Source organism: Zosterops lateralis (assembly GCF_965231275.1).
Source record: "Zosterops lateralis genome assembly, chromosome: 1".
Lineage (NCBI taxonomy): Eukaryota > Metazoa > Chordata > Aves > Passeriformes > Zosteropidae > Zosterops > Zosterops lateralis.
The window spans coordinates 38,855,109-38,879,685 of record NC_139762.1 but is presented as its reverse complement, the minus strand read 5'-3'; the positions used below and the strand labels follow the sequence as shown (position 1 = coordinate 38,879,685).

Genomic DNA, 24,577 nt, shown 5'->3' with positions numbered 1-24,577 from the left:
GCAACAGAACTACATAGCAACATGAAACAACTGTCTGTGGTCTAGGTTTTGTCAGTGTGTTTTAAGTACAATTTAGCTGTCTGAAGAGAGTAATAAAGAAATCCTATCACTCCCCATTTAAATTTTATCTATATTTAGACAAGAATACCGCATATACTGCCCAAGTCCAAGTGAAACAGAATAGCCAGAAATACAGGTTTGGGGAGTCTTTTCTTGGATAATAAATCAAGTCTTTCTGTAAAGTAGAAACAAAGGCGACACGTTTGTGAAGCTACATATATCCTGTGTTCAACTTCTGAGAAGCAGAAGCCATAAGGTCCCAGGCTAATGCAGATATGTATACAACAGAACTGTGCTAGCATCAGTGGTTTAAGGATGAAGTTTGTGCAGATCTTGAATTTTGTCGTGGTTCAGCCAACATTGCTGAAATTTTCTCAGTGTTTCAGGTTAACAAGCCCAAAACATTCTGCTGTGAATCAGGTGATTTATGTTTAGTTGCAACTCCAGATCTGTAAAATTGGCTTGAGCTTAAGCTCTGGAATGCAACCCTTATACAAGCAAGCTGTGTTTGGTTTCAGGTTTCTTAGAGGCTTGCATGCAAAATTGCCTCATTACTTGAATTGATAGCTTCTAATTAAGCAGATTCAATGTGCTGCAATAATTATCCTTTAGTATTTCAGCTCAGACTAATACCCAGTGTAAGTCTCCTTAAACCACTGGAATCATATAGAGACATAGGCTGCTTCTTCTCAACCCACTGTCTTTTTTAGTGCCATTTCTAGATACAGGAGTGTGTTCCTATCACCAGAATGATTCTGATTTTTTTTAAATAATGTCAGAAAGAAGAGATGGGCATCTTGCATCTTTGGCAATATACTTAGAGTATCTTCATTTTCATCAGCTGTTTATAGTTTCATCATATATTTCTCTTCTGTATCTTGGTACATTGTGGGTTTGTTTGGTTTTTAAAGAAAACTGTGCCAAATTCTGGATTATACAAGCAAATTCTCTTGTATATAGTGATGTGGGTTGAGTATTTGGTGTTTTGATTCATCCTTCAAATTCAGCCCCCTTGGTAAATTTTTAATTCCTTTTTAGTGGAATAGATCTCTTTGTTTAAAACTCATTATTATGTAACATTTCAAATGTTTAGTCAGATGGAATCATGCAAATAAGAGATGGACCCCACTCCAGCATGCATTTCTGAATTAAAAAATAATTAACTTTTCTGACATTGTTTTACTGATGTGAGGGATGTGAACAGTTAAATATGTGCAAAAGTTTTTGCACATATTGAGGTGTGTCTGTGGCTTAGCAAGTCCTTGCATTTCTATAGCAATCTGAGAAATGGTTGGCTCACTTCACTGGTTTATTATAATTTCATTCTTGGAAATTTATTATAGGATTACCTCTTATAGAAGCAAAGATGATTACAGTGTGTGAGGCTCCCTTCACTCCTTAGCAGCAGAGTGGGAGGATGGGAGGAGGGATCTAGCTTGTCAACACATGGTTCTGTTAAAGGCTCTTGGCTCTTGCATTGTCCACCTTGCTTCTTATGTTTTGTAAGATTCTTCTGATCAGATGACTATCCCAAATTCATTAAAATTCAAAGGTTTTAGGTTTTTTAGAGGGGGTGACTTGCTCATCTCAAGTCATTAAATTATGTTGAGAAATAACTGAAACACTTGACACAAAACTCAATTAGATAAAAGTCAGTTGACTAAATTGAGGCATTATTTTTCTATTTTAGTGTGAAAAAGTAATACAAATATTAGAAATGTATCAAATATTGTGATGCAAAAAAGTTGAATTTGATTAGGTCTTCATTCCATGTAATTGAAGCAAAGCAATGCAATGACTTAACACAAACGAGAGCAAAAATACATATATATATATGTATTATATACACACATATAGCACACTCAATAACATCTGGAATTGTAATGGATAGACTTAAAATTCTGAAGCTGCAACATCTTGATCCTTCTGATCTATGTGGATAATCAGAAAAGCGCACACTGGAATTTTTCTCTTCTTGGTACTGTATTCTATTTAATCGTGCTTACAAGGCTTGGTGAAAAAAACACATTTCCTTTAGTGTCTCTCAAGTAACTGTGTAATGCAACAGAGTCAAAGTTATGTATGTCTTCCATTTTATTTTGCCTTTCCAACAGAGAAAGCCTTAAAAATAAAATAAAACATGTCAACTGAGCCTTTTTTTTTTTTTTTTTTCTTTCTGTGGAATATGTTTAGTGCTTTATGCCCAAGTCTTGGTTTTTTGAACACCTTAGGAAGGAGGTAGATGAGAAATAATCATCTTTGACTACAACAAACTGAAATGTTTGAGGTGGGTTGCTTTTATACTAGGCCTGTTTCAATGTATATATAGAGTTAGTTCAAGAAATGCTGAATTACAGACCATTAATAACTATAAGGGCAAAATCTGTAAATGCCTGGTTTGATTTTTGATACACACAAAGTGAAATTTTAATAGTTATATAGGACTAGAAGTAAATACTTTAAGTAGTGAGATTGTATGAACAAGCATGGCTCTCTCTAAAAAGTTATTTAAATGTTTTATAACTTTTTTTTGTGTTTGGTTCCTGGAACAGAGACTATAAAATTTTAAGGTGGCTTGATAGAGGACCAGAACATAGCCAAGCTGACTGAAGGGCAGTCCAGGAAAGGTAGTATTACTTGAGAGTTTATGATATTTCTTTTTCTTTAGAGAGGGTTTCAGGCTGTTCCTGGCCTATATAAAGGGCCAAATAAATAGTATTTGGCCCTTCAACCATGCCTTGGTATCCCTAGCCAGCAGTGAAATCTGCACATTGGTATGCAGACCACCTCTCCTCGCCACCTTTCATACTCTTGCAGGGGGTGGTTTTCCTTGTGGAGTTTTTGATTGGTTGGTTTGTTGGGTTTCTTTTCCTTTTTAGAATTTTGCCCATATCAAATGGTAACCAAGGTACAGAGGATACTGGTCTAAGCCTTCTGTTTACAGCTACAATCTGTGTGGTCAACTCAGGAAACCTTACAGCAAAATATATGTCAGAACCTATTAAAATTTCTTTGCTTTTTGCATGAGGAAAAAGCTTTGAGTAGAATGAATATTCACATGTAGACTTTTCATGGAATAATCTTATGTCACATGATAGTAAAACACACTTAAGGAACACCAGGGTAGGATATGGAAAAAAACTGAAAAATCATAACCTCATACAGCTTAAATAAATATGTACATGCTACTAGGTTTGCATTTTTTGGCCCACAGTTTGTGCTGCTTTACAGAAAATTCTTGTGTGTACTTGTGTAAATGTAACTGGATTGTAATCAATAGAATTATCCACCAACAAGAATGATTTATATTAGCTAGGGGCAGGGATTCCCATTCATTAAATCTATGGAGGACAAGCCTTTATCTATTTCCGTAGATGCACCCTGGAGCATCCAACATGTCATGGATTAGATAAATTGGGCTTGACATGCCTGTGTTTCTGGAAAATAGGACAAAAATTTCTTTTGTCCTTTGTGTCTTGTCGGCAAAAGCAGTAGTGCTTTTCCCCCACCTACAGAGAATGACAGGAGATAATTTTACTTGCTTGGAAAACTTTTTTTTTTTTTTTTTTTTTTTTTTTTTTTTTTTTTTTTTAAATTATAGACATATTTTATGTAGAGATTTGAAAAACAGACCTGCCAGCATTTTCACAAGTGTCAAGAGGACAGTCAACCTAATAACTGCCACATATTCCAGCTCTCAGAGCATTTGCCTAAATCAGCTCCATCAGGTGTAAGCTTGCCAAAATTTAAGTTTTCGTAGTCCTTTTTTATAAATACCCATTTTGTTAGAACTTCTCCACTCTAAAAGAATCTATTCACTTACCCAGAAAAACACTAGCCCTGAGGTCAAGGGTTTTTTGTGGACTGCTGGAAACACAAGCTAAATTCCTCCGTGAAGTGAATACACATTTACACAAATCTAAACTGCTCCAAAATGGTATCATTGTGCAAGTCTCCCCAGTTAGTCAACAGCCCAACTATTGGGACATTCCCCTGAGGCCCTGAGGACTTACAGAGCAGGCTTCAATATGGGCCTTTGATTAAAATACAGACCTTGATTTCTTTCAATTTTTGAAACTTTTACAAGAATTTGTTTTTACATTGTGTGTGAATGTGTAGCTTCCATGTAGATCTGAAGAGAAGATAAATTCTGAAAGAGTTTTGCAACACAGAAAAAAATTGAATTTTTGCAGTTTTCTCCTCTTGACCTCAAGCAATTGCATCTTGAAACAAAGCATCAGCCAAATTAGTACAGAAGAATAGATTAATTACCCGTAACTTTGTAATTGCATTGGCATGTGCAAACCCTCAGCCTGATTCAAGGATTATTAAAACATGGTTTCAAACTGGTCCTTTATGACAGGGAATGAAAAAGTTTATAAAAGTGAATTCAGTATAGTCTGTTTTGTTATGTTTTCCCTGGTGCAAATGGGTCATGGCTGGAATCTGTTAGAAAGAATGAAGATACCCTGCTTGGGCAGTGGAGTCAGTCCTTTGGAATTTGTACTTTCTTTTTTCTTTTTTTTTTCGCTTTCTTTTTTTTTTTTTTTCATTGCAGCTATGCATATAGAAGCACAATTCCACAGTTTTTTTATGGAAATAAAAACAGTTACTTTCCAGGATATACTGTGACTTAACACCTAGTTCTATGTTAACTGTGTTCCAGCATATCATATGACACATGTTTATCCCTGTTTAAGAGGAAAAAAAATCATTTGAATTGCACAAGAGCAGCATGTGATTGCGCTAAATAATGTTTGGCAAAGATGTAATTTGTAGATACAATGGAGTTACACAATTACTACTATTTAAGTATGCTATAACATGTCCTATTTAAACTTTATTAAAATTAAATCTGTGACTGGATATGGAATTTCCGGAAGACAACATTTTAATTGATTCTGGCCAAGGTTCAAATTTCTCCCATTGATTTCCACCATCCCATTCTTTTATTACCAGTCTTGTTTTGCCTTCTGCTGTCTTTCCCTTCCGCTTTTCCCTCTCCCAAATTGGGTGTGAACTCCTTGCCCTCCACATTGTCTTCAGTGCTTTGTGCTCTATCAGCTCTCCTTTCCTGATTCCCCTGCTGAACTCAAAGCTCTGTCCTGCAGTGCAGAACTGCTGATCATTTGCATCCCTAGCTTTTTTCAGACAGATGAATGACTGGCCAGTTTATCAGGACAGCAAAAAGGTTCCTAGCAAGTCAGGAGTGATCTGCAAATTCCTGGTGATTTTCTCAGCTCTTCATGCTGGAAGGCTGCTCTGTTAGTGGTCATGCTTTTGTCTTGTGTGAGTGTTCAACTTGAACCTGAAATTTTCCGCAGTGGGGCAAGAAAGCAACATCTGATGGCACAGCTCCATTAAGATGTAAGCTGACCTCTGTTGCTTAATGCTGAGGGGAGTAACTCTAATCTAATCTTCAAGTACTTGGATACTTAGCAGAAGGTACAGATATTTTTCTCTCCCCAGTACAACAAGTTACATTCCTTTTGTTGTTTGGTTTTTTTTTTAATTGCTTGCTGATGAAAATCCAGGGTATAGTCATGGCTGACACAGTGCATGTGTGATTTGAGATGGCATAAAATTATGTCCTAGTAAGATTCAGACTTAACAGTTAACTAAATATTTTGTCCCTCTTTTCCCCTGTCTCTGTGGGGACAGCAAACTGCCAAGCACTGTCTGCTTTTTCTTTGCCTCTCAATACAAAGTGTGGGTTACCTGCTAGGAAAACTTCAGTTTGCGTCAACTTCTTTTTCCAGAAACTCTCAGTCACAGAGCCTCAGGCTGTTGCTTTTTGCAACATCTGTATCTCCTGAGGATTGAACTTGTTTCATTGCAATAAAGTATAGCAGAAGTTTTATAAAAAGTAATGGGTTGGGGTTTAGAGACAATTGGACCATGTGATCTAATAGGCTTTTTGTCTGGCTTTACATCCTGAGAAAGAAAGATATTTGTGTTTACTGTTTTGGTTTAATTCTCTTTAAGAACTTCAGGTATTTAATTCAGAGCGTTGGAAAACATTCCTGAGCCAAATAATTTGAAGTGTTTTTAATTTAGGAATACATAGATACAGGAAAAATGATGATATGACCTATAATTTATCTTTACAAGTATCTTTTGAACCACCATGAACTGAAAAGTTCTTTTTGTGCAGCAGCCTGTCCTGTAAAATGTACTTCTTTGTACTGTGGCAGTGATCACTATCCATTAGTAAATCCTGTGCTTTTGGTTCCATTTTAATTTTTCCACTTACTCTTTTGTCTACTTATGAAAGATCATAAATCTAATAATTTTAAATATATATGTTTTGGGAGGTTTTCTGTGAATCAAAACGTTTGAGACTGTGGTAGTGTCTGATGTGCAAGCATTTATGCCATTATGCATGGGAAAGAAAACTGAAAAATGTGTTTTTATTTCAATAAGTATGTGTTTTTGTCACATACATACACATAGGCAGGCCTATATATGCAGCTCTGTGAGGTTTATTCAGGAGGGAATCATGATCCAGGCTATGCAACACTAGCATATGTTGACAGAAGTATTTTCACGTCCATTGTTGTGTACTACCTGTAAGACCAACAGCCAAGTGCAGCTGCAAAACCATAGACTTTCTGTCACTTTTTTTCTCAGTGCACCTCTCTCCTTCTTTCCCTTCCACTCCCTCGGTGAAGCAAGCTTTGACTTTGCTCTTTCGGCTTGGATTCTGCCATCCTTCTCCTAACTTCATCACTTTCTGAGGTTGATCTACCTATTATTCAGTAAATCAACAAAGGTTTGACAACTAGCAGAAGAGTGAAGTGGTACCCTGGAAACATGCAGTAACTTGTCATTAAGTTCCACTTACTTTGCACTATAAAGTTACAAATGTGTAAAAACACCTTCCAGTGAATTATTAATGCTAAATGGAATTATTAGTTCTAAACAGAAGATGCATTGCTACACAGAACTATCTTCATTGAGTTTACTAGTGGAGTGTGTCCATTTAATGACATCAGTTACATATTCGTCTCAGTCATACGCTTTCAAGTAAAGACACCAGAAGTTAAGAGTTATTCCTTCCCCAAGCATGCTTTTGAAAAATGGCTCTTTTAAAGCTGTTAATATATTAATAATATTCAATATATTCATAAAAATGAAAAGTTCTTTGAAAATCTGTTTGCAATAGTGTTCTTCTGATTAATAACCGTTGGAAATTTGTGCTCATTATACCATAAACATGACCTTTATAAAACCATCAGAAAAATCTAACTGCAGAATATGCCAGGTCAAAGACTTTTTAAAATGTCAAAAAGTGTAAAGCTTTAAAATTAATGTGATTTTTATAATGCTTGGCTGATGCTTGTATTTTTGCTTAGCTTATTTATTTATGGTGGGAGTTTTTTGAACCTTTGTGGTTGGAATCTACCAGGAGACTGTGACCTCAGGGGAGTGCACTTTCGCATGTATCTTAATGGCCATAGGCAGTTTCTTCCTTGTGTTTCAATGTTTAGATCCAGTTAGTTTGTAACCACATTTTTGCTGGACATAAGATCTCGTATCTCTCCAGGAGAGGCTACAAACCGCATACTGACCCACTGGTTAGGAGACATCCACGATGTGTCAGTAAATAATGGTGCAATCAGTTCAACACTGTCACAAAATATATTTGTAGGCTGAAAGGTGTTAAGAAACACTGTGCATGCAGTTTTGGGGAAATGCACATTTGTAACACTGTGCCCTTCCTCTAACTTCATTGGGTTGCAGTGCTCCTCTGAAAACACCCATGCTTCCCACCTTAGCTGGAGTCTGAAAGTAAATCTTTCTGCTGCAGGCTGGAAATCACTCTAGGGTAGCGGCTTTATGTGGGAATAACGAGCCAAGATCGTCATAAAAAGAAAAGGGAAATTTGTTTTTTATACAGAATCACAGAATGAATCAGGTTAGAAGGGAGCACAGTAGGTCATCTGGTGCATTCTCCCTACTCAAGCAGGGTTATCCTAGAGCACATAGTACAGGGCTGCATCCAGATGGTTTTTGAGTATCTCTGGTGAAGGGAGACCACAAGCTCTGAAAAATCTGTTCCAGCGCTGAGTCACCCACACAGTAAAGAAGTTCTTCCTCATGTTCACCTGATTTCTTGTGCATCAGTTTCTGCCCATTGCCTCTTGTCTTGTTACTTGGCACCACTGAGCAGAGCCCAGCTTCATCCTATTGACATCCTCTCTTCCAACACTTATTTACATTGATGAGGTCCCTTCTCAGCCATCTTTTTTGTCCTGACATTACTGTTTGGTGGTAGAAATGTCTCTGTACATTTCTAGCTCACTCTGTGCAAGGCAGACGTTTCACCCTTGGATTCACTTTCTTACCAAAGAAAGTACAAAGTAGTATAAGGCATGAGCAGTATGGGAAGAAACTATAAAATAGAGCTGGGGATACATAGTTTGCCAAAAGAAAATAGAATCATTACTGCAGATGTAGACTCGTCGGTGAACTCCTCTTCCCTCTAGCATTTATGGCACTGAAGGAAGAACATGTTTTGACATTTTCTGTGAGATCATTCAATTCTAAGCAAAAGCATGTTCAGTTTGCTATTAGCCTACAAGCAGGAGAGGATATTACAGTGCTCAGAGCACTAAATTTGGGGACTTAGAGGTCAGGTCCTTTGTCTGCCACAGATTCCTGTGTAAGCTTTGGGAAGAAAACTTTTGCTGTCTGTCCTAGGTTCCTAGCTGAAAAAATTGGAATTATCTCTTGCTAGAAGTGTCCAGAGAATTAATACTGGAATTGCATAGAGAAAAAAGTAAGTCTACTGGGTATTTAATATTTTAGTGATTTTTATAGTGATTTTTTTTGGTAAGGCAAATAGAAATTAAAAGCTCCTTCATTCTCAAGAGGGAGGACAGCTGAGGTTCATGGACATTCTAGTTTGTCTTCTCCACAGCAATGACTTCCAGTCTTGGGCTTTCTGGTTCTCTTGTAGTTGGCTTGGTTGATACTTGGTATGGGGAGGGGTTAATAAACCTGCTGACCAAATTGGACAATTTCTAGTTGTTTCCTTATACTAGAAACAGACAGAACTTTACAGAAAGTGGAACGTTCATTTTGGATCATTTAGCTATCAGTGATCCAACAGTTTCCAACAGGGAAAAAAAATCCAAATTTGTCTGACCAACTGCAATAAAATCCCAAAGGACTCTGAAGAACTCAATTAGATAGGTCATCTTGCTAAAATGAAAAGCTAAGTCTCTGCCCTTGTACAATTTAAAATCCATATAAGATGTGGCCCATGGTGAGTTAGATTAATTCCTTGCTTGACAGTGTTAAGTACTGGAGTTCAGATCATGTTTTTTCAGTAGCTGTTACATAAATAAAGCAAAACAAAGCAAAACACACCAGTATTTTATTCAGTAGAGCATTTCCTGTGGTTCATAGCATATTCTAGATATGGGGTAAAAGAGGTAGTACTTTATGGGGTTAATGGGGGCTCTGACATTAATTAGCCTTGTGGCCTGAGGTGGGTAAGGTCGGTACTGTGCTGAGCACTTCAATCCCATTCAGTCAGACTGAACTTCATTGTCTGTAAGGTGGGCCCAGCTTCCTGTAGTGCAGATGATAAATGAATAGGAGAGGAAAAGGTAGCAAAATGAGAGCACAAAGCTGAGCTTGTTAAGTAAAGGAAATAATGACAGGAGATAATGGGTATCAGAGTACACATGCAAATTTGTCTCTGCATTTTCCCAGTCCATCATCATAATAGTTTCACAGGTTTCTGCATAATGAATAGAGAAATTTGCCCCTCTGTACACCTAGGGGAGTACATTTTCCAATCAAAATTATTTGGATATATGATATTATGTGTTTCAAAATGTTGGTATGTGTGAAAGAATAGACTTTAAAAAACACTATATGATGTATAGCTGCAGGCTTCTAAAGCTAATAAAAATAAAAAGAATTCTATTTATAAACTAGCTCACTTTACAGGAATCAGAGAATAAATATTTTTCTTTAGAAAAAAATAATACTTTGAATAGCAGCAAATGACCAGAGTTGAGTCAAACTTTCCAGGTGAACAGGGTATGTACTGAAAAATTCTGTCTATAAATAAACAGTGGGTACTGACTTGTGCCAATCTGGAAGAAAAAAGGAAGGGAAGAAAATATTTTTGTAATGAGTAATTTTGAATTGTTTGGATCTGGATGTTTGAAATTTGCCAATATTTAAATAATAAAAACAGTTAAGTATCTAAGTAGGAGTTATAGGGTGTCATTTTAGGTGAAAGAAGAATTCCAGCTGACACAATGTTGGGGTTTTTCCCCCCAATTGTCTCTTTTTTTTTTGTTTTGCCCAGTGAACCAAAAAATCAATTACTCACAGATCTCCACAGCTGAGACAGTGTTGCATTCATCCTCTTCAAAGTGACTAGCCACTGCTAGCATTGCTAACAGCAAAACCTGTGAAAGGAAAGCTTGTATGGCCATGCAGTGTACTTGATCCTCAAGCTGTCTCAGGAGAGCCAGCAGAATCGAGGCTGGTGTGGTTGGAGTCCTATTTTGAAGGCTCTTCTTTTCAAGTGGGATTCAAAATTTTTTACAGTTGGGTTTTTTCTTTCTTTTCTGGATCTAAGAGTGATTATATGTAAAAGTATTGTGTTTAAATGGGGCTATCATATTTTTAAATTTTTTTTGAGATTATTAAATAATGAAAGCAGTCCCCAAAGAGTCTGTGCACAATACAGAAGTCAAAAGCACTTTAAGATTCTCATTTCCCCTTCTAAAAGAAATAAAATTTAAAAAAAGGAACAAACCACTCAAAACGATAAAAAGCCCTTACAAGAAGCTGAGTTCTTAGACTATAAATGGTCAGAAAAAAGATTTTCTGAGCAATAAACTCTCTGGAGACATCACATAATTTGTTTACAACTAATCTCCTTTCAGTTCATATGTAATAATATATAACCTATAGAAATTAAATACTCAATATCAAAAGTTTATCTACTTATGCTTATAAAAGTCATAGGTTGCATGTTAGCTAACTTTCTGTATGCTGAGTTCATATTTTAGTCACTTTATCACAAAAACTACAAATAAGTAGTGTGGTGATTAAGTAAGGCTTATTTTTTCGTGCGAGGTTAGATAACTGCTGCTACTTATTATGGAACTGAATTTACCTTTAAAGGCATGATTTAGCAGTTTTTGATTAAAGTATCTGTTGTAAGCATTATTCACCATGGATAGCCTGCTGTTCTTAAATGCTTGTGTCTTTATTGTCTTTTTGAAAAAATCCCTCCATATATACTTTTACTTTGGCCCACTGGCAAACTTAATTCATAACAAATTAAAAGTTCTAACTAATATTGAGTTATCCAAATATAAGCTTATTAACATTTATGAGCAAGACCATGAGCTCTGCACACATCCTTTCCCTTTTATACTTTAAAATAGCCTGAGTCAGTGTTCTTGAAAATTTTCTATGAAAATTCCTGTTTTGGCTCAGGCTCTCTAGGATTTATTTTAATGCTTACAGCATGTGTACTGTTAGATATTAGGATCCTATATAAGAATAATAATGATAGCTTTTGAAGTTATCTTTTAAAGCCTCCTAGAAGTCAACTTTTCAGTTGGAAAAGTGTGGTACTTTCCCAGCTTCTCCACTGAGTCATACCAGCTGAAAGGTTCTTTGAGCTTTTGCCAAGCCAGAATGTGTGTATTTTTTTGACCTCAGACAAGTTATCATGGAAATATTAAGAGAGGTGTGAGATGGATTGTAAAACATGGAAATATCCATATCTTAGAGAAACAACTTTATGATTCTCAAAACCAACTCAGACTCTAGGAAGGAAGGGAAAGGGTACATAAGTTTAGTGTCTTTGCTGAATTCAAAATAACTGTGCACATGGAAGAAGGAAAAAATTGCAAAGTAATGATGGAATGAAAATAAAATTCTGCAGAGATTTGCTTTTTCACTCAGTGTTTATGATGGTAATAGTTAGTGATGGAAGAACTGCAAAAGATTTAGATTAATGGGGTATTAGTTTAGAGTTTCTGCCCAGTTTACATACCTCCAAGTTTCAAATGCATTGCAAAAAAATTATCTCCGTTTTTGTGTCTGCAAAAGTTGAGGTAGATTCTTCCTTTGGAGAGACTATTTGATAATGCATCTTGTAATTCTTTTTCTGGAAACTAAATCTGCAGTTAAGTTTAAACTTGAAGGATTGGGAATGAGGATGTACATGAGGAAAGACTATGAAGAGAAAGATGCAACATAACTTTCTCTATAGCCAAGTCACAAAATGTAACAATAGGTGGTTGCCAAATTGTTGAGCTGTTTGTTAGGGAACCTGAAGAATGAGGATCTTGGCCTGCTTGAAAAACATTGAGGAAACTTGCTATTTATTATCCTGTATTAAAATTTACCCTGCTTTATGATGCCTGTTTACTCTAGAGCTATTTTGTTTGGTTTCCTTTGTACATATTCAGTCTTTGTGGTTCTCTTAATCCAGATTTTAAGGTCAGTACTTACAGCTGTTTATACTCTTTACCTAACACTGATCCAAGAAAAAATTCAGGTGAACTGAGCACAAAAATTTACATGGGAAACTTTCTGTTCAGTAAGTGCTATTTCATTTAAAGCAAAATTTCCCCCAGAATGTGTTAACTTTTTGTAAAGAATTGTCCCCCCCCAAAAAATTGTTAAGATTAAAACTTCAGCATTTTTAACGACACAGCTTCTTTTTTTTTTTTTTTTTTAGAATGATCCTCATTTTAAAGTCTATTTTCAGTTCCATAGTGAAACATGGTCTCTAAAGTCAAAATGGGGTAGAGGGGAAACCGGGGAAAGGTAAAACATCAGTATTTGTTTCCATTCCTACTCAAAACAAAATGTGCCAATTCCTTATGGAATGGACAGTTTGAGGCACGATGGGCAGGAATCATCTCTTTCTCTGTTTCTGTTATATTCCCTTGGTTTGGGCAAGAAAGGTCTTATGCTGATGAAGTTCATATCACCAGTGTTTTCAGGAGAACCCACTTGACTGGGCTGCGTCACCAAGAGCATGAACCTCATGTTGCGCACATGGCTTTGTAGCATGTGGGTTGTCTGTGCCCAGAACGTGCTGTTGTATTGCAAACCAGATTACCCAGTGATAGGGCAAATGTCTAGTCATTTTCTGTGTCAGCTGGAGACACAGAACTGCATCCCTGTGCAAAAATGTGCTGTTTAATTGACATTGGAGGAGTTCTCAAAAAAACAGTCTCAATGAGATACAGGAAGGGGCAAAGGTTTGTTGCAAGCTTTTCCCCAAACTTGTATGCTCACATTTACTTTGGATGTATAGCCAGTGTCTCTGTCCAAGAGATTATCTTGCCTGCAATTTAAATTGTCTGAAAATTGAAGAAACAAATTATTATTTCAAATTTGGTCAAAATGCTGATCCAATTAAGCTTCAAAATTGTACTATTCTTGGTCTCCCTACAAAGAAAATTAAGGTAAAAATATTGACATGAACTTCTCAAATGTGTGAACATTCATCTCCCATTTAGAATCTGATTCTCCTCCTCTTTAGAAAGACATGAGACTCTAATATTACTAATTTATGAGACTAGAATTAGAAAATACTTTATTATCCTGCCATTTTAAGTAATTGTAGCATGCTCGTCATAAAGACAAGGCTTATCTGTGTGAACTTCAGGTAATAATAAATACTGAGCATCAAGTACAGGCTGTGGACAAAACCTATCCGTGTTGTGGGATTTTTTCCTAGTTTTATTGGTCAATGTTATCAAAACCTTGCTGGTAGAAAGGTTGTAAAAAGGCTGACATCAAAGCCTGTGCATTGATCAACGCATCATCCTGTGCGTTGATCGGCAGTGCTGCATCTGCTCAGGGAATGCTCTGGAGGCCTTTGTGAAGAAACTTATTCTACACATCACCAAAACTGTCAGAAGCAAATTTTATGATTCTTCACTGTAATCTAACATTCTGTTACATTTGGAATTTACCTGTGTACACTCTTCAAGAATTCCTCCCAGTGGGCTTCTACCCCTCTCTATCCCTCTGCTAATGGATTAGGTGTGAAATAGTTAACACTGACATTCTCAAAGGTTGTCCAAGCTAAGCTGTCACAAAAATGGTTGCCATTGCTTCAGTTTTTCTGTTGCAGATTCTAGATTACAACTTTGTGCATGTTAAATGGAAAGAGAAGATAATTTTTGCAGCCATAAACACTAGAGAATTTTTTTTAAACAAAAGGTCAGATTTCATGATGCTCTCACATGCTCCATCATTTAGGAACATGTCTGACACTATTGAAAAAACAGAGAGCAGCTGTGCTCCTGAACATACTAATTTTCTGTGCCACTGTAGCCAGGACTGTGGTAGATTTTAAACTCTGTTCCAGAGGCTCTGAGTCCCAGCCAAGGTCCTGCAGAGCTGGCTGGATTTTTCCATTTAAAGCTTGTTCTCGTCCCCAGATGGCTTTGCATCGCTCTGGCTGGCAGCAGCAGGTGCATGAGTGCCGAGTCATGCCACAGGAAAGGATCACAGAATAGAAATACTTCATCCTCTGTGGCTTGGTATCTTAGATGAGTTTGGGATACCAGTGCTGTTGCTCTGGGTAATCTAAACCTGTGAAGCCCTTCTCCATAGCACTGAGATAATACACCCCATGAACTGTGTCCCAAGCACAGGTGACATTTCTCAGTTCAGTTTACATTTCTATTTGTGAGTTACAAAATGTTTGATTAGCCTCAAATTCTTTGCTATTGCCAGGTAAATGCTCACCTTGAAATTTCTGTGTGATTCTGTACAATCTCAGGTGCAATCTGTGTTTTTTTCTTTAGTAAGAGTGACTTCTTCCTTTTAGGATGTGTGAAAAATTTTTATAAGTAAAGCTAAGTATTTCCAGCATTTTAAAAAGTACCTTTATGGGTCTTTCCTATTCCGAGGTAGTATGATTGGCGTGTTCAACACTGCCTTATCATCATTCTGACCCGTTAGATTTATTTTTACAGTGTTTTTATAATAATGTCATGGGAATGCAGCAATTGCCAAAGCAATGGCAATCAAATACTTCATAATTCTATGCTGCTTACACTCTGCTTTTCTGTTGCCTATATCCTCAGCTGCTGCCTTCAAAGACTTGTGATTTCTTATGCACATACATTGAGGTACAATGTAGAAACTACCACAAAAATAACAGTTATTCTTGGGATTAAAATCTATCATGAGATTGCAGTGACCCCTAATCCTTTAATTTCCTAGTGATTCTTAGTGAAACACTTCACAGAGGAGTTGAAAGTTGGCAAAAAAACAGTCTTCAAAATTTGACTCTAGCTGATTTTATACCTAGAAGCACAACTTGGATGATCTTTTACAACTGGTTAATTAAGTACTGTGTTTTTAGCCCTCAATTAGATGTATAACATGACAAACCTTGTTAGCAGATTTGCTGGCCAAATATTTCATAATCTATAATTCTGACTACCTTATATTTGTGCTCTTAAGGGATGTATGCAACTTGTCTAATGAAATGACTGTATGTATGAGAGGATAAAAAAGAAACAGAATTCAGATCTCCCCCTCACTCTGCCTGTGTCTCTGTTCAGTGAGTAGGGTAAAACTCCCCTTTCATTTTTTTTCAATGTTTCTTGGACTCTTACCAGCAGGTTTTTACAGTCTGTTGCCTGCCTCTCAGATTAGAAGAACACTGGCATATTTTAACAGTTTCCTAGGATCCAAATAGTCTTTAATTAACAGGGAATTGATGTTTTGGAGTGCAACCAAAATACAGGAGACACTGAAAGCAGAGAATGAACTTGGATCCTTCCAGCTTGTCACTGGCTGTGGCCAGGGGCAAACAAATAAGCAAAATAGTGTCCCCTGCAAACAGGTAGTGCCTTATTGGTATGCAAGAGGATTTCTTCATTTGCATTAGGTTCCCACAGAGCTGGTGGTTAGCCGGGAGGAGCTTTCTGCTGTACAGTCTGAATCAGCTCCACCCCTTGCAAAGAGCAGAAAGTGTTCATCGGTACCTTCCCATAAACAGAATATCAGTGGCTCCTGAAACTGTTGTTTTTAGATTTGTATTGATCAACAGTTGAGGCAGCAAGGTATGTTGTGTTTGTGAGGTTTAGGTTGAAACGGAAGCCGTTGGCTCCATGAGTGAGCATTTAATTTAAAAAATCAGAAGTCTGCAAATAACATGACTTCTGCTCAGCTGAACAGCAAGTTGCTCTTTATCTTTTTGAGTAATCTGCCACTGTAGGGTTGAGCAACAGGGTATGGATGAAGCACTGAAATTATAAGAGAATGAGACTAGCTGAAGCTCTCAAGGGAAGTTAGACATATGCTGAACAATCCTTCCAGATTATCTGTGGAAGTAAATGGTTTATAAGGTAATTCTAATCATGATAGACTGAAACGTGAAGCAATTCCAGGCAAAGAACTATAACCAACTCAGTCACTGAGTCAGCTGTAGTTTTTCTTCAGCAATGCAGTAATTTTTGGACAAGTCAGAATGTGTTTGTTTGGTCCAATATTGTCTTTTTTATTGTTCCATTTTGTGTGTGCGCATGTGTGCTGACTTTTATCCCCACCCTTCTGATCACATCACTTGCTGAGTGCTCTCTGTCTCTTTGTACGTGTAGGTGGTACATGCCAGAGCCCTGCTCTTCCAGCCCTTGTGCGTCCTCCTGCGCCACCCTTGCAGCCATCGCTGGATATTAAGCCGTTCCTCCCGTTTCCTCTGGACACTGCTGCAGCAGTGAATCTCTTCCCCAACTTCAATGCAGTAAGTACACTCCCAACGCTCTCCAGCTCAGCCACAGCTTCCATGGAAGGCTCAAGAGGGCAAAAAGCAGCATTTTATGTTCTCTGTTAAATCTGGAATATCCTCTCTCTAACTGAGGGCCGAATAGCTCTTTCAGGCACACTGATAGGCCATAAATTGAAGCCTACCTGAGTGTTAGTCAGAAGAAATGTAGAAGGAAAAAATGGTATATTTCCAAGTGACATGCAGTAAAGTTTCAGGCCACGTGTCAGTGCTTGTGAATTTCCCACAGTAATTTAGGACGTGCAGAGCTTCACTAACTTACAGTTCACTGCAACTCTGAGAGGGAAAGTTTCAGAGTAATGGAATGCTACATCCCATCTCCAAGACATTTCCTGAGAAATAGTAAAAATTTACTGAGCCTAAAGAAGAAAACTACATTGAGGCAAATCAAATAAGAATGAAAACAGTGTTAGGTGCTGTATGAACTATTCAATGGCAAAAAATCCAGGGTATTTTTTTCAGTTTAAGATGTGTTATTTCTCATGCCTTTGGTTTAAGCTGGATAGATTTCTCCCTTTTTTGTTTTACTTAGTCATGCTATGTATGATTATAGAAATCCCATTCCTTCTTTAGTATTTTAATTATTTTACTGACATATGTCATCAATGTTCCAATTTTCCTCTTTCAGTCTCAGATAATTAATGCTAAAAAGAAAAAAAAAAGGTCTACGTTGGTTTTATGTTAATTTTGACTTTATAGAATTATTCCCCTTTTCAATTACTTTTGGAAGCTCTTTTCCTTATTTACATATACTCAATATACAAAAAACCCTCTTAAGAACATGTGTGCTTACCTACTTTGAGAGACACAAAGGGAATGGAATTTTCCATTCTGAACCAATTCTAACTGACATACCGAAATCTTAATTAAAATAATTAAGAGTAGTAGAAGAACACGTGTATTATAGAAACAATTTGTAGCAATCAATAGCGAATTTCTGTAATAAGTGTTTATTTTTTACCTTTCATAGATGTTCATTTTGCTTTAAATTAAAATAAGCTAATTGTCAAAACTATTTGTACAAATTAAAGAAATTCACAGCATTAACAGAGAAACTACAAGCAGCGAGTCTTAAAATGCACAGGAAACAATATGTCAACGAACTACTATTACAAGTAAACTTCTTTAAATTCAAAAAGTGTGTTAGTATGCCTCAAGGTTTTAAAATGTGCTGGATTTAACCAATTTACTGATAACCCTTAATAAAATACATACATCTTTAGAGTTGTTTAGTGTGCTTTAGACTTGAGGTCTTTTAATCAGTTGTGTCTTGTGATCACTGTTTGTAGTTAATACAATAGGGCAGCTGAACTTTTAAGAGATATCTATTAGAATTTCTTGTATTTTTCTTCCTCAGGATTTTCCATGGTTCTGAGTCTTCAGATTGTTTTGCTAATTGTTTAATTATATAACTGAAAGGAAAATTTAATGATGAATGTTAATAATTGTTAATCCCGGGTAACTATAAATTTCCAGTTTCTGCTTACACAGACTGCTTTGCTACTATAATTATTTTGAGAGAGGGGTGGAAAATTAATGTTTATATTAATTTGGAGGTAAGAAAATAAAAATAGACTCATATCACAACCATGTTATTCCTAAACATTATCTTGGTAGCATATAATTTGGTAAGAGCACTGGTAAAGTGAGCCTAGTTTTCAGGAGTGAGACTTGAAGCCCTTTTTAACAGCACTCTGAAGTCTGTTCCCATGCAAAACACTGTTTCCTGTGATGTGTGGCCATCTGCCAAGTCCACCTTTGGCAGATATGTCAGTCCCGAGTGTGAGGATGCTGTCATCAGAGCTGCTGTCACCTGCCTTGCTGCTCATAGTTTATGCCTTGCAAAGTGACCTTTACCTTCCTGTCATGTGTGCTGACATGCAGCATCATCCTCCGTGTTCCCATTTTCTTTGTGAACAGCACATTATTGAACGCTGCTATGTTTAGCTCATATGCCAGGGATGGTTAGCAGCAACCTCCAAATGTACAGACTAGCTGAGTAGTTTTGCATAGTTCCAGAAATTCTCTCCAAGCCAACAAAACTACCAACCATTACCAGCCCAAGAAGGTAACTCTCATGTCATGTTAGACTTTAAACAGAACTTCTGACAGGGGCTTCAGTATGTGAATGTGAGGCAGGAAAAAAGTGTATAATCAAAAAATTATCTTTGTAAATGTCTCTTCATGATTGACTGCAGCTGTTGATGATGCTTTATCTTCACAGACTTCACTGATAATCATAGACAGTGTCAGTGGAGAATCATTTATGCTCTGTGGCTAAACTCAGGTCAAGCAAGTGGTCCATAACAGTACACCTGAACTAGATATTCTGTCTCGTGTTGTCAATAAATTAGCATTTCCCTTGACTGAGACATCAGGGTCATAAATTAAGGCATAGGAAATGGATTTCTAAAGACCTCTTGAACCTCAAGCAATTCCACTGGAACAAATGAGTTTGGCAGCTTGTCTGGACTACTTCACAAAAGGCTAGAGGGAAGTCCCGAATTTTGGCCATTTATTAGCCACTTTTCAACAGCCTTCACTTGAGAACAGCATGACCAAGGGGAAATTTGAATAAAAGTTCAGACATATTTCAGAGAAAATCAGTAGTTTCTGACAATCCTAATTAGTGTGAGAGTTTGGTTGTGATGGACATAGGCATCTGAGCTAATCAGCCTAAGCTTCTTCACAAAATATAACAGAGAAAAATCAGCAACATCTCCAAGTTTTGCATGGATAAAAATGCACAAAGGTAGCTTGCAATGCAAGCTATATGTCTACTTTGGCATGATGTGAAGTGAACCCTGAAAGTTCTCATTTGTCTATTCAGACTATAATGAAGGACTGGCTCAGCTGCATCTACATTTAGATGAATCCCACATTATGGGACAGGTCAAAAGCTAGTCACAGCTCATATATTAAATTCCACTCAGAAATCAGATGACAGAAGTGCTGACATTGTATTGTATGTTTACAGAGGAATGCTCCCATTTATTCAGCAGTTAAGCTTCTAATTTTATCTAAAGACAGTCTTCAGGGAATTTGAGGATTCAGATGAACTTGATAGAAATATTAGGAGAGGTGAAAGCAAAAGTAAGTTATCAGTTGAGAAAGTCAGACATGTATATAAGAACTAATAAAACCAAATACTAAGCTTAAGTATTGCAAATAATCCTAGTAAAGTGTATTTTATAACATTGCTCACTCTATTTCAGTTTATTACCAACATAAGAGTTCTTTATTTGTTACTGATGACTTTGCTCTAAAACAAACTCAGTTGTTGCTGGCTGCCTCTGAAGAAAATATTCAGCACGAATTTCCACAAAGGCAAAAGCTTTCATTGAAGCAGAGACTAGAAGAGATAACATGGAGTATGCAAACCTTTATCAGTAATATCCCCGGACAGGGAGTAGAGGGAAAAGTAAAAACTGAGTAACGAGAGAAAAGTTAAGAAGATAACATCTGAACCTTTGAACCATTCAGTTTCAGGAGGAACATTTTCTATTTATACAAGAAAGAGTAAAGCAAACATAGCAATTAGCAATCTGGTAAGCTGAACATTTTTAGGTGCTATGCTCTTAATTGTGAAGCAAATGGGTACCCTCAAGTCACACGTAAAAGGAAATTGTTACAACACAGCTGCTTAAACTAAAAACAGCTCACTGGAAAAGACCCTGAAGAATCCCAGGTTCACTGCAAGTTTATCTGATCTAAAAAAATGAATCAACGAGGTGGGGTTTAAATAGCTAAATTTTATTTAATGAGTGAAACTACATCTATAAATGATGTTGACGTAGCATTTAAAAATATGATTTGAAAATTTTCAGAGGAAAAGAAAAATAATTAAATTGTTCTGAAAATAGTTTGAGATCATTTAGCAAACATTTTTTTATGCTTCTGCGCTTTTATATGCAGAGGGAGAAGCTGTAAGTCTGTGTACTTCTAAGAATTAGTTCTTAGAGAGGCAAAGCTTTAACAGTTGTATTAAACATGCACTGTTTTTTGCATGTGAATGTGCATATTCTGTTCGTGAGCCGATGGTTTGTTGCAGAGAAATTTCACAAAGCATCAAAGTCTAGAAGTTAATTAACTTGCAGAAAAATATTGATGTGTCTCTGGTCTAAGAGGAGATGCTTAGATTTGCAAGACATCATCATCAGCCCTAAGCCCTATGGCAGAAAAAAATCTAATGTAGACCTTTTTTATTGTCTCCAAAGCACAGATGCATCAGAACCTAGGTTTTGCCTGTTTCCAAAGCTCTTGGAATTGTATACTTCAGCCTCCTGAGCAGGAGACATAATTTAAAGTTTAAATGAAGAACATTTCCCATTACAAGGTAGAAAACCAGACAGTGCACTTTGTTTGTTTATTTATTTGAAGGGTATGCAAACCATTTTTCTGAAAAAAAATTTCTAAAAAAATATTTTATCACATTTTTTAGTATGAGCACAGTCTATAATGGAAGAGGTACACAGTGCAGAAGATCTAAATGAATAAATGCTTGAAAGCAGAAAGAGCGATGTTGCTTGAAAAACTCCATGCCTAACTCCAAATTAAAGCCTTGTTGCTAATAGAAAGTTTCCCAAATATGCATCCTTTGGAAAGAAACATCACTACAGTTTTGACTAGAAATGTATGACTTGGAAGAACAGTAGCAATGTCAGAGTTGTACTAAACATGGATGGAAAATGAACTGTTAGTCTAGACGTGTTTCTCATGATCCATCTGTTGTAATCCTTGTTCAGTTCCCTGATTTTCCTGTTTGCTTGTTCTATGCCAATAGCCCCAGGTGCATTTGTAAGAGCTTCCTATATCACCTTCCCCTGGTTATGGGAGGAGGAGTTAACAGTGTCTGAGTGACATGGCAGCTTGGGTTGTAAGTGCCAACGTGGTGCTCTTTGCTTCCTGAAAACCACCCTGAGCAACCACCTAAGAGCTTCCAGGGCAGCACAAAGGCTGCAGTCTCTATTTATAGAGATGAAGCTTGTGTTTATAGGTATAGTCTTTTCCTATTGTGGCCAGACAGCTGATAGAAATGGACAGTGTAGAAAACCTGCTTGCTGAGAAGTATTTCTGGGAAGGGTTATGCCAGGAAATGTGGATAAAACCTGTCAGAAAGCTGTCAGAAGAGATTTAAAAAATCTTTTCCTTAGGCTCTTGTCCTGGATAGTTATTTTATCTAGAAGAGAGATATGTGCTGCAGAAATGATGTGCCAATTTTCTAGATGTTATGAATAGGAAGTAATGTTGTGATAGTGAACACTGGAGGAGAACTCTGAAATACATGTTACTTTTCAAAAATATTATCAGCCTGAAATTTAGAAAATAAAGTCAAAATTTTTGTATGGCACTACATAATGGTTTTGTTTTATGCTTTCTGACTTAATTGAGCAGAGTAGCATAACAAGACTATTTTTCCTCATCGTATAAAATCCTTTTAAGTTCAGTAGTGATGACATGCTGACAGAATGCTTTGTTTCCAGAAGAGGATAATCAGGCAACAACACAATGGCCTAAGCCTGATGTGAATCAAAATGGAATATTGCGTATATAGAAGAACTTGGCAGTAAAAATATAATTTGTGCTGATTTTTAATGTTGTTTCCATGAGAAAGTCTTTATCAGGTGAAGAACTGTTGTGCGCCAAATTTTTCATTTGTCAGACAGAGAGGATTATTGCTTCTGGGCCAATCTTTGAGTAATTGCTCATGTACAGGTATCTAGAGACAGAGGGTTTGACTTTCTCATTTCCTTACATTGCACTGCAGTTGAGCTGTAAGATGGCTATACTCTTCTTTACAGTCTATATCTCTATTGCTGTTTAGCTGAATGTTATTGAAAATAGGGAACAATACAAAAATAATGACTGAGTTGAGGAGTTCTTGAATATAATAACATTTTCATCACTGCCCAGAATGTTTAACTAAGTCTGCAGGAGTAGTAGAGGAATTAAGAAATGAGCAAACACACAGTAAAATCCTGGCAATTCAGATGTTTTATTTGGTGCTTGTGAAACTGAATGAATCCATACCAGTATGAAATATTCGGTCATTTGAATTGGCCAGATTTTTTTCCCATGCTTAAATCCTTAAGCCACATCCTGGATTCTGTTTGAAATACCAGTAAAATACTGATTTCCTGATGCAGAGGGAAGATTTACAGCTCAGGAGACATAACGAAATTAAGCTTTTTGTCTTTTTCCAGTTTTGAGTCAGATTAAGCTGGATCCAGATCTCTAGGAATACTCTGCCTGTTCTTATGTATGGTCCATGCTCTATGTCGTGCACAGGCTTTATATTTTGACTTGATACAAATGAGTGTTCCTGAAACATGGTCACCTGTGACTGCGCAGATGTTATTTCTGCCTGTAGTGTCTCACATCCCTAGGTCCTGTCTCCAGAGTCATTGCTGTTATGTTCTTTGGACTTGATGCACTGTTAAGGAGTATCCAACCTTAGTCCCTTTGCAAGGTCCTTTAAATTTTTTTTTCCTCTGTTTGCAACTTGTAGTTGGGCCTTCTGCAAGTTTAAACCCATATGAAACAAAATTTTTCTTATCTTTCTCTTAGAATTATCTTATGTTTTAGAAGCGCTCCTGGTCTGTGTTTGGAATTGCTTTCATTGGACCCATGTAAATCTCATGAAGTCCAAGGCCAGGAGCAAGTTCCTGCACCTCGGTCAGAGTTGTCCCTGGTATCAGCACAGACTGAGGGCTCCAAGGATTGAGAGCAGCCCAGTGGAGAAGGGCTTTGGGGTGTTGATGCACAAAAATTTGATCATGACCTGGCAATCTGTGCTTGCAGCCCAGAAGGACAGTTGTAGCTGGGGCTACATCAAAAGCAGTGTGGCCGTTAGGTCAGAGGAGGTTATTCTTCGCCCTCTATTCTACTCTTATACAACCCCACCTGGAGTACAGCATCCTGTTCTAAAGTCCCCAGTGAAAAGCAGCAACATATTAAAGCAGGTTATGAGGAGGGTCAGGAAAATTATCAGGGCAGTGGAACACCTCTCCTATGAGGAAAGACTTGAGGGAGATGGGGTTGTTTAGCCTGGAGAAGAAAGCTCTGGGGTGACCTTATGTGTGGAGGCCCCTGCCTCTGAAGAGGTCATTGAAAGGGTCACGAACCCTGCATTACCTTGGAGAGCAGATAGTGCGTGATCACCCCCCAGCTATGGATTGGCTACCCGTTCTGTTCCCTGGTTGGTCAGTTCTGTATCCTTCCCCTGATTGGTAAAGTTTCGATCCCCTAATTTGTTTATTAATGTTCTCCTTGATTGGTCCATTTCCTCAGCTTGTAACCCCATTGGTTGTTAGTAAAACCACACCTGCTTTGGTAGGTGCATGAAACCCTGACAGCTGAGCCCTTCGGCGTCTTTGACTGTCGGCGGAGATGAAGTAAAGAAGCCTCTCGAAGACCATCCCTGGCTCCTGTGTTCCCTTCTGCGCCGCTTGGGATCACCCTCTCGGGAAGAGCAGCCTCCAACAGCTAGAGCCTTGTCCAGACTGATAGTCTTGGACTTCACAAAAGAGCTGAAATTTGCCGAGGTGCCTTGCGCCACCTGGACTGAGGCTGCCTTGCTCAAGGCAACTCGCTAGGGAAGGTCGCTGCCCTCAGAAGAGCTAGCCGGAGGCAGAGGCGGGTGGCAATACTTATGTAGCCCAGCAGTACTTAAAAGCACTTACAAGAAAGATGGGGAGAGAGTTTTTA

At 37.4% G+C, this 24,577-nt stretch overlaps 1 protein-coding gene across 2 annotated transcripts in view; it reads left to right on the top strand.

The window, feature by feature from the left end:
* ZNF385D (zinc finger protein 385D) overlaps positions 1–24,577 on the top strand; it is a 411,296-nt gene that overhangs the window by 261,985 nt on the left and 124,734 nt on the right. For both annotated transcript variants that reach the window (XM_083871500.1, XM_083871499.1), the window contains one exon: positions 16,686–16,828. In XM_083871500.1, coding sequence (XP_083727626.1) covers positions 16,686–16,828 — 143 coding nt within the window. The remainder of the gene's footprint in view (positions 1–16,685; positions 16,829–24,577) is intronic.